General features: G+C 56.6%; 2 protein-coding genes across 2 annotated transcripts; one reads left to right on the top strand and one right to left on the bottom strand.

Moving 5' to 3' along the window:
- Positions 1-711: 711 nt before the first annotated feature.
- On the top strand, positions 712-4503 carry TPI1 (triosephosphate isomerase 1). Its single transcript, XM_045873944.1, has 7 exons — positions 712-952; positions 2163-2286; positions 2400-2484; positions 2559-2691; positions 2992-3077; positions 3726-3813; positions 3904-4503. Exons 1-7 carry the CDS (start codon positions 727-729, stop codon positions 4020-4022), a joined length of 861 nt encoding a protein of 286 aa, XP_045729900.1. The 5' UTR covers positions 712-726; the 3' UTR covers positions 4023-4503.
- Positions 4504-4592: 89 nt separating this feature from the next.
- On the bottom strand, positions 4593-7075 carry SPSB2 (splA/ryanodine receptor domain and SOCS box containing 2). Its single transcript, XM_045873943.3, has 3 exons — positions 6945-7075; positions 5938-6681; positions 4593-4989 (listed from the first exon to the last, which is right to left on the bottom strand). The coding sequence occupies exons 2-3, from the start codon at positions 6599-6601 to the stop codon at positions 4862-4864; spliced, it is 792 nt and encodes a 263-aa protein (XP_045729899.1). The 5' UTR covers positions 6602-6681; positions 6945-7075; the 3' UTR covers positions 4593-4861.
- Between the last annotated feature and the right edge of the window lie 3573 nt (positions 7076-10648).

The following is a 10648-nucleotide window of genomic DNA, read 5'->3' as shown; positions in this document are numbered from 1 at the left end:
CACTGGGGCAGTAGAAAAAAGCTGAAGGGTGGGGGCTGTCAGACCAGGGGCAGTGGAGTAGGGTGACACAGAGCAAAGATGGGGGTGGAGAACTCTGTCTTCCCTGCAGCAGTCGCCCCGGAGGGGTCCCAAGGGGGTATTTCCCAACTGTCTCGGGTGCCCTAGGCCCTGCAGCCACCCTCTCGGGTGGGCCAGCTGGAGCGGAGAGTGGGACACCCCGGGGCGGGGGGCGTGCGGGGGGTCCGAACTGCCTGCACAGTTCGAGCCAGTGCGGGCCGTCCTCCCCCTCTGAACCCTGCGACCGGCCCGTAACTGTAGGACCGCCCTCCCCCGGTAGGTCAAAGGTGCCCGCCCGGCAGTCAGGGATGCAGCTGCTCCGACGGGGGAAGGGAGGTCCTTTTCTCAGCTGGAGATGCCCCCTCAGAGCTCCCTCGGTCCCGTGCCATCTCAGGCCACGCAGTCGGAGCCCAAGCTCCCCTTGGAAGTACCCCTGGCCCTCTGGGGGTCTGTGGTCGTGAAGTGGGGCTCCCCTGAGTGCGGGTTCTCGCCCCCTCCCAAAAGCCAGGCCATGGGGCCGAAGCGCCTGAGTCCTGGACGCCCCTGGAACGTTGCTACAATCGGGGGGGTCACGTCAGAGCATTGCTGCAGCGGCGGCGGGCGTGAGCGCCGGGCGGGGCTGCCAGGCGGGCGGCGGGCGGGGCTGCCAGGCGGGGGGCCGGGCTAACCATGGCCGAGGGCGGGGAGGAGGCGGAGTTCTGCCTCACCGCGCTCTACATAAGCGGCCAGTGGCAGCGGCTGCGCGGTGCGTCTGACCTTCAGTGTGTCGGCTCCAGCGCCATGGCGCCCTCCAGGAAGTTCTTCGTCGGGGGAAACTGGAAGATGAACGGGCGGAAGAAGAACCTGGGGGAACTCATCACCACTCTGAACGCGGCCAAGGTGCCGGCCGACACCGGTAAGCCCTCGCGGGGCCGGGGCCGGGGCCGCGGCCGGGGGTGGGGGGAGGTCGGGCGTGGCGGCGCCCTCTCCCGAGCCCTCTTAGCCGGGCGTCCGCGCGGACCTGGATGCAGGGCTGGGCACGAGGGCTGCTGGGGCTCGGGACTTTGACCCCGCCGCGCCGGGGCCTCGCAGCCGCAATACCCGGGGTGTGTCGGGGGGGGAAGGCGGGGCCACATGTAATGGTGCCCTCCGGCCATGGGGCGGGGGAGGATTTCTTGGGTCACCGTGGGCGAAGATGGCCCCGGGGCACGGACCGGGGCCGCACCCGACAGGAGCCGGGCATGGGAGCGGAGCCCCTGCGGACGATCACGGGAGGCCGGCGACAGCCCCGGCGTGTGGGGGAGGAGGCTGAGCCTGCGTGCGGGGATCCAGCTACCTGCCCCCTCGGCCGTCTGCTCCGTGCGCCGCCGCACGTAGCCCGCGACTCCTCCCCGCGCCTCGCTGGGCGGGCCGAGTCCCCCAGCCGGGCGGCGGTGGTCTCCTGAGCTCCCCGGCTCTATCCTTTACCGTCGCCGGCCCGGATGGCGCCTGCCTTCCGACGAAGGGGCTGAGCAGGTGTCAAACAAGATGGTCTATTGGGGAATGAGGAGCTGCAGGCTGGAAACGGGAAAGCGCAAGGCTTCGTTGAGCTGATCAGCTCCCTGCCACCCACAGGCAAAGAGTGCTGTCCTCTCCCCTTAACCCTCCCACCCCCCTAAATCACAGAAACACCGGCCTGATCCAAAGAGGCCCTGGTTTATTCCCCCAAAGACCCCAATACAAACCCCAGGAGTTGGCTCCTTCTGCTTTTGCTAAAAAGCCTTGCCTGGGGGTGGTAGGAATGGGCTATTTTAGAAAGGGAGGCGTTGTTGGCTCCAAGAGAATGCTGAGTCTAGGAGGTGCCCAGGCCCAGAATAGCCTGGGGAAATCAGAACCACAACTGTTAAAGAGCAGAGGGCAGGGCGAGGGCCATGGCCTCCCAGGGACACTTGGAAGGCTCAAGGAGTTGGGTACAGGCCCAGCCTGGGCTGGGAAGTGGACAAAGATGATCTTGCTGGAGTGAAAAGGGGTGGAAGGCAGAACTGAGAAATCAGGTGAAGGCGAGGGGACTCCAGAACACTGGAGGGAGTCTGGAGAATGACTTCCTTGTGACCTCATCCCCTTGCGCCATCATGTCTCCTCTCCAGAAGTGGTTTGTGCACCCCCCACCGCCTACATCGACTTTGCCCGGCAGAAGCTGGATGCCAAGATTGCTGTGGCCGCGCAGAACTGCTACAAAGTGACGAATGGGGCCTTTACTGGGGAGATCAGGTGAGATGCAGGCAGGAGGGGTGCGCGTGGGGACCCTGCCCTCGCTTCCCTCATTGAGGGGAAAGTCACAGGGTGGGCTCTCTGCTGAAGCCTGGCTTTCTCTCATCCTTTAGCCCTGGCATGATCAAAGACTGTGGAGCCACATGGGTAGTCCTGGGGCACTCAGAAAGAAGGCATGTCTTTGGAGAGTCAGATGAGGTTAGTAACCAGGAGGGGAGGTAAATGCTGCCTTACTCCAAGAGGGGTGGCTCACCAAATCTGTTCGTCCACAGCTGATTGGACAGAAAGTGGCCCATGCCCTGGCAGAGGGACTTGGAGTAATCGCCTGCATTGGGGAGAAGCTAGATGAGAGGGAAGCTGGCATCACTGAGAAGGTTGTTTTCGAGCAAACCAAGGTCATCGCAGGTAACTCTGGAGAAGGGGACCTTTGAGCCTGGCCAGGGCTACGGGGGCACAGAGGGTGGGGTCAGATGCCCTGCGGCCTGACTTGATCCCCATCCTGTGCTGATACAGGAAAGGAAGGGGGAGGGGGAGGACCCTTGCATCCTTCATATCACATCTGTTCCTGCCCAGATGGTATAGATGCCACTTGGAGTTCCTCCCACAGCCACCAGGGGGCATTAGGCCACCATCGTTCTTCATTCCGTGGGCAATGGGCTGGCTAGCTCCTCCTAGTTCACCATTCATCTGTGATCTGTCCCACAGATAATGTGAAGGACTGGAGCAAGGTTGTCCTGGCCTATGAGCCTGTATGGGCCATTGGGACTGGCAAGACTGCAACACCCCAACAGGTAACCGAGCCCAGGAGCTCTGCCTCTCCCCTACCTGCCTCGGTAGGACTGGACTGCAACACAGATCATCTGAGCCAACCCCTAATTTTAAAGACCGGAGCCCCCAGGGCACCTGTCTGGCTCAGTAGGTAGAGCATGTGACTCTTGATCTTGGGGTCGGGAGTCCGAGCCCCATGTTGGGTGTAGAGATTACTTTAAGATAAAAAATAAAATACCTAAAAATAATAATAATAATATAGTGGTCAGCCTGCAGCGGGGCGAGGGCCATGGCCACGCCCACCACGGCGTGGGTCCCCTTCTGTTCCCGGGGCCAGCTGATCACCCAGGCATGCAGTGACCTATAATCAGTGACCCCCCTGATTGTAGCAACGTTCCAGGGGCGTCTGGGGGCTCAGGCGCTTCGGCCTCATTGCCTGGCTTTGGGAGGGGGCGAGAACCCGCACTCAGGGGAGCCCCATGCACAAGGAGAGTGACTTGTCCAAGGACATCCATTCCAGGGTCTAGATGGGACTGGAGCTATGGTATTCTGACTCAGATCTCAGGGTTCTTGCCCCAAAACCACACTGCCTCTCTTCACTGGGGCCCAGGGTCTTTTAGCCTTTGAGTGAGAGAGGCAGGAAAAGGCTTACTTCATCTGGCTTCTTCTAGGCCCAGGAAGTACACGAGAAGCTCCGGGGATGGCTTAAGTCCAACGTCTCTGACGCGGTGGCTCAGAGCACCCGTATCATTTATGGAGGTAAGTGGGTTTGGCTCCCGCCTGAGATAGGGGTGGACTCGGCCCTCCTATCCCATCCCTGCCCATTTCCTCTCTCTTCTCCCTTCCCAGGTTCTGTGACTGGAGCAACCTGCAAGGAGCTGGCAAGCCAGCCTGATGTGGATGGCTTCCTCGTGGGCGGGGCTTCTCTCAAGCCCGAGTTTGTGGAGATCATCAATGCCAAACAATAAGCCCGTCCATCTCCCCTGTTCTTCCTAAGTCAGGGACTAGTAGCTCAGAAGCTCAGTAACTGTGTTCCCCTCCACCCCCTACCCCGCACTTGCTTCTGATGGTGTCACCTGCCCCCTTTGTGGCCGAAGTATACGTCTTCCTCACCGTTTACACCTTGCCCTGTAATGTTGGGACCAGGTCCATCCCTTCTCTACAGAACTGTAATGGTCAGAACGAAACATGTCACCAAGGTGGCTTCTCCTTGGCTGAGAGGCAGAAGGGGTGGAATTTGCTCGTGAGCCCCCTCAGCGTCCCCAGTGAGGGCAGGAGAGAAGCCATCCTCTTCTCCCATCTCACTCCCTGAGGCCGGGGGCTGAGAGAAAACCCTGTCCTCCCCTCAGAGGCCAGAGGGGCTGCTTTCTCCCATGGTACCAGCGCCCATGTGTGGTGTGTGTGTGTGAGCAATCCCGCGTGTGGGGGGAAATAAACACCTGGCACTGAGCCTTGTGGCGTGTCCTTCTTCGCTGTACTTGCCCATATCCTCTTTGTCCTTTTTGAGGCAGCCCCAGGACACTTGTACAGAAAAATAGCACAAACAGGTTTCTACAATAGCACATCTCTTAACTGTTTTTACTTGAAAAAATGTCTTGCGTACCAGGCGGCCATAGCCTCGAATAGGGGCTCCCTCCTGCCCCCCACTCTGGGCGGCTCGGGGGCTGTTGGATCCCCAGAGCCTGGGTTGGGGTAGGGGCCCCGCCTCACTGGCTTTAAGCAGCTGGTCCAGGCTGGCGGTGGCTCCTCCCCAGCCCCCAGGGGAGCGGTGGCCTTGAGGCCCCAGCACCATCTGCCTTCACAGGAGTCACTGGTAGAGCAGGTAACGCTTCATGGCGGGGGGCAAGGGGAGAGCAGACACCTGGCCAAGCCGGGTATCCCCCAGGGTGTGGCGCACACACAGGCGGCTCAGGTGCAGAAGGGAGTGTGGCTCCGCTGGCGGGGAGAGAAGGAGGGGAAGGTAAGTTGGGGTGCAGCCACCAGCCAGACCTCCTCACACTACAGGGTCCTGCCCGAGTTCCCTTCTGCTTTCCTGCTCTGAGTCTTGGTTGAGGGGGAGATCTAAGGCACCCTGAAGCTCTGCACCTGTTCTTGCAGTGGGAGGCGTCACAGATTGCACACATCCCCAGTCCGCTGTGGGTGAAGCTCTAGCTAAGGCTCCCCACTAAGCAACAGGCCAAGGAAGCTTGGACTATGGCAGAGCTAGTCCAGGCTTTGATTCCATAGAGCCTTGGAGCTGGGGGGCTGATGAGGTGAAAGGAATGATGGTGCTCCTCATTCAAATAGCTCACCACGGAGGAGGGAAGGAGAGGTACCCACCCTCTGCTGAAGACTGCAACTGCAGGGCACAGTGAAGTTCCATCAGTCCGGAGCCCTGGCCCCATCCTTTCTAGAAGAGGCCCCACCCGAAGGCCCTGCCTCCTTGCCTACTCTCCTTCCAGATGCCCAGGGCCTCAAAGGCCCCTTCCTGGGGTCCAAGGACGGAAGTAGCACAGACAGGTCAGAGCCCAGGGGATCTGGTCCACACCCTGGGTGCTTGGCACTGCCCATCCTCTTCCTACACCTCGCCCAGTACCCATTTAACCCTGTGCCATCTCTTGCTCCAGGAGCTGATACCTGCTGTAAAAGCCCTCATCCCTGGAGTGCCTCCCTCTAAGTAGCAAATGGCTTTTCCGAGCCTCACTCTCGTCTCCACTGCTGCTGGGAAGATAGTTAAGTAACAGCTGTGAAGCCCTTTCGCCGTTCCCCGCACTGAATAGAAGTAGGAGGCAGGTGACCTGAAGGCCCATTCCCTCTGCTCTTATAAGGTGTCGAGCGAGCTTCCATCCCAAACCACAGCCACCAGTAACAGAACATTCTCCCCACACCTGCCCCACGGCTCACCTCTCCTTCCGCCCAGGTAGCTGATGCGGACCTGGCACTGGCCCCAGACAGCGCTTACTGCCGGATACAGGGTCCTGCCCTTCAGTCCGCGGAAGGCTGGCCCCAGGTAGGTGCCCCCAATAGCGTAGCCTAGAGTTCCCTCCTCCATGTCCAGAACCACCAGCAGCCTCTCCGGCACCTCCAGCTGCTCACCATGAGGTCTGGCTGGATACTGGGGGGCCCCGGGCCCCTTGCTCTGATGATACAGCTTCCCCCGCCCAATGTCCCAGCCCCACGACTCGCTGTTGCTGCCCAGCAGCGCCGCATAGTGGTCAGCCTGCAGCGGGGCGAGGGCCGTGGCCACGCCCACCACGGCGTGGGTCCCCCTCTGTTCCCGGGGCCAGCTGATCTCCCAGGCGTGCAGGCCCCTCGAGTAGCCTTTCTTACCCCGGGCCCCGTCAGTGCTCTGGGCCACGGGCCGCCGCTCAAAGCATAACCCCCCTTCCTTGACCTCGATGTTCTCTGAGCAGTCCTTGGGGTTCCAGCCGTGCCGCTGTTGGGCTCCCAGATCAGGACGGGGAGCAGACAGTAGCTCCTCCAAGCCCTCGGGACAAGAGAGGTCAGGGTACAGGGTCTGTGGGGTGGGGGTGCTGCTGCTGCCCCCTGCCAGGGCCGTCTGGCCCATGGAGGTGAGGAGCTGAAGGAATCCCCGAGTCTTGCTGGGGCGCCTCTCTTCTCAAAGTTGAGCTCCGGCTCGGGATTGACCTAGAGAGGAGTTGGGAGAAAAGAGGGTTTCAAGTGCGGGATCCTGGCGGCGGGTCCTCGCCCAGGCGCCCCCATCCTTTCACGCATGTTTGCCCACCACTTCTCCCCTCCCCTCCCTCTTGGCTCCCCGAAAGCTCTTAGGCCCATCACCTTGCCCTCGCCCATCTGTCCCGGTCTCCCGAGACTCTCACGAGTTCGCCCCCTTTGGACCTCTCCAGGGCCATCCCCTTTCCCCACCCCGTGCCCCGTCACCGCTCCCGAACCTCGCTTGGCTTCCCAGGCCCGGAGGTCACCGGCCCTCAGCAGGAGCTCAGCCGAGGGTAGCCGAGCCGCGCCGGGCGCAGACTGCCGGCAGCTTCCGCCTCCAGCACCTCCCCCGGTCTCGCCCCGCCCCGGGCCCCGCCCCCACGGGGGCCCGCCGGGGCGGTTAACCCTCTCGTCGCCGCCCTAGGTCGCGCCCCGCCCCGTGGCCACGCCCCCACGGGGGGCTCCTCGCGGGCGGTTAACACCCCAGTCCGATCGCTGCTGTGGAGGGCACGCCCCGCCCCGAAGACCCGCCCCCCTAGAGCCCATTCCCGGACGGTTAACCTGTGGCCCCCGACTCGAGGTCTCAGCCCCGCGTGGGGGCCCTCCCGGCTGGTTAACCCTTCTTGACGGCCACGGAGTCTGCACCGGGCTGTTGAGGCTCAGAATGAACTCTTTGGTAGTATCACCTCTTTGGGATCCCAGGAAGTGTGTTCTCCATCGTCAAGACCTTTGAGCCGCTTGGGCAACCAACCCCTGAGCTCCTAGAGACGAAGGGCATGGGGTCAAGGAGGGGCTTCCACTGTGCTGAAATCTATCTCTATGTCCCTTTGATTCTGGGCGACTGTTTCTGGACTGGTCTCTTTCTGCCCCACTTGTGAGTCGGTCTGTTCTATGCCTGAGGTTCTGAACTCTGTTTTTGGAGGTAGGTGTCCTGAGGCTCCATGCTGTGCTAGTCTTCATCTTGGGTGTCAGTCCATTCCCGAGCCGTTGGTCTCATATGGTGGAGTACAGTGGTTAGACTTTGGTTGTGAGTGAAGCTCTATGACCTTGGGGGAGGGTTCGACAAACTTCTCTAAACCTGTTTTCTCTCTTTTTTTTTAAGAGTTATTTATTTATTTTAGAGAGAGACGGGGAGAGGGGCAAAGGGTGAGGGAGAGAACCTCAACCCTGCTGAGCACAGACACTGCCCCCGGACTGGGGGCTCCAACCTAGGACCCTGAGATGATGACCTGAGCCAAAATCAAGAGTCAGACGCTCAACCCACTGAGCCACTCAGGCGCCCCAAACCCATTTTCTTTTATGTAAAATGGGAATAATGATGGTACTTAACTCATAGGATTGTTGTGGAATTGAAATAATCTAGGTAAAGCACTTAGCACAGAGTCTGGTACCTATTATACAATCACTAAGCATAACTATTATTGTTAACATTTACTAGGTGTCCGTTCTATAGAAAGGCAATGTAATATAGTGATGAAGGATGTCAAATGTGGAGCCAGGCTAACTGGGTGTGAATACCTGAAGGCCAGTATGCGTGTGACCTTGAGCAAATTACTTAACTTCCCCAATACCTGTTTCTTCCTCTTTAAAGTGGAGATACTGTTGGGACCTACTGCATAGGATATAGTGAGGATTCAGTGAGGTTATATACACGTGAACTCAGAGCAGTTTCGGGTTCAAATTTAATCATTTGTGCTAACCACGGATGATACAACAGTGAATCCCCAAGGAGGTTACGAGGACATTTATAAAACAGTTTATCATGTAGTAGATGAAATTATGGAGAGATAAAGAAAGTCTTATGGGAGTCAAAAGGATGGGACTCCTAACCAGGGATCAAGCAGTTAGGCAGGTGTCCTGGAGGAGGTAACACTGGGCTGAATCTTAAAGAATGATTAGGAATTGGCCTGTGAGGTAGTTCTGCAGGATGGGGGTTGGGGTAGGGTTGCTACATGAAGAAAACATTCCAGACGGTGGAGTCAGCATGAAAAAAGGCAGAAGCAGGAGCTGGGTTTGGGGAAGTTTGAAGACTTCAGGGTTCCTGCAGCTAGAAAGGAAGCACGAGAGACAAGCCTAGAGAAGTGAGTTCTAGATGACAGTGGCCTTGTTGGCCAAGTTAAGGAATGCAGATATTCTCCTGTAGGACAGGCCAGTAATGGGGAGACACATACGAAGGAAACAGGAGAGAAACATGGTCAGATACTCATTTCAGAAAAACCACCCTGGGGGTACCTGGCTGGCTCAGTCGGTAGAGCATGCGACACTTGATCTGGGAATCATGAGTTAGAGATCCACGTTGGGTGTAGAGATTATTTAAAAAAAAAGAAAATTGGAAATACCATCCTGGCACAACAACATCAAGGAGGTTTCAAGGGGAATAGGACTAGAAGCAAAGAGACTTATTACAGCAGCCCGAGGGACCAGTGTCAAGAGCCTGAAATAAGGAAGAAAAAAATTCAAGAAACGCTGATGAAACTGCAAGATATGGTGACTGATTAGAGGCTGAGGTGACAGAAAAGGAGGTTTAGCCTGGAACACTGTTGGAAGGTGCTATGTTAATGACGATGGAGGTGACAGAAAGACAAGCCACTGGAAAGGGGCAGGGGAGTGGGGGAGGGATGGTGAATTCACTTTAGGACATGTTTTTGAGGTGCCTGAGCAACAACCTGATGAAATCATCGAGAACACACATGAAAATTGCAGGTCTGCGGGGGTAGTAAGAGGCCTGGGCTGGAGATAGAAATTTGGGAAGTGTGACATTCTTTAGTCAGAAGCTGAACTATGAGAATCAGAGAGAGCGTGTAGAATAAGAAGTTAAGGAGGACACAGTGAGCAGAAAATACAAGTTTGACTACTTAAGATTTTTTTGGTCATTGGCAACTTTGGTGGGAGAGCACATGTGGGTTGTGGGAGGTGGGAGTCTAGGCTAAAGGGGCTGAACTGGCAGTTTCTGTATGGCAGACACTATGCTACGAGCTTTACATTTTGGGACAATAGAGAGTTGGGAGAGATAAGGTGACAACCATGCTCATAGTCAAAATTACCCTTGAAAATCCTTTACTGACACTATTAGATACAGCATATGTTTTGTGTAAATTACAATATGCAGCAGTATCATTCAATGATGGGTGAATAAAATTTCATAATTTTAATTGAAGACAAAGAAGAAAACATAACAAAAAGAAAGATGTAAGCCTTAAAACCTGTCATCCACCCAACCTGGATATTCTTTTTTTTTTTTTAATTTATTTTTTATTTATTAGAGAGAGAGCATGAGCGGGAGGAGGGAGAAGCAGAGGGAGAAGCAGACTCCCCGCTGAGCAGGGAGCCCGATGTGGGACTCGATCCTGGCACTCCAGGATCATGACCTGAGCCGAAGGCAGTCGCTTAAACAACTGAGCCACCCACGCACCCCCCAACCTGGACATTCTTGCCAGTGTGACAACAAAAATGACATCATGACTGTAGATAGTGGCCTATGATGAATATTAGTGCAGGAGCTGTATGATAACCGAGTGGGTGAAGGCTTAGGGGACAAAGAGCAAGCCTCAGCCATGGCCAACTCTAGTTCAAGATTGAGAAGTGCACCTGCCCAGCTGCTGGTTGTTTAAAACATGGTATTCACCAGTTGTTACCACTAAATCTTGAACTGCTCAAACATTTGTTGATACTTGCTCAAATGTTACATAATGCTACAAGTAGTTTTATCTTACTACTTTTTGAGATGTAGCCACTATACAGTAAATTCATCTTAGATTGTTCAATGAATATTTACGTATGCTGTGTGATCGTCACCAAAAAGATCCAGAACATTTCTAGCATCCCCAGAGGCTCCTTCTTGCCCTTTCCCTGACACTACATCCTTAACGGGAACTCCTATTTGACCTCTGTCAGTATAGATTAGCTTTGCCTGTTCAATTTCATAGGATACCATACAGCA

This window comes from Mirounga angustirostris, unplaced genomic scaffold, assembly GCF_029215605.1.
Source record: "Mirounga angustirostris isolate CCGP_5_RB_7025 unplaced genomic scaffold, mMirAng1.0.hap1 SCAF_5, whole genome shotgun sequence".
Classification (NCBI taxonomy): Eukaryota; Metazoa; Chordata; class Mammalia; order Carnivora; family Phocidae; genus Mirounga; species Mirounga angustirostris.
This window is presented reverse-complemented; position numbering and strand designations above follow the sequence as displayed.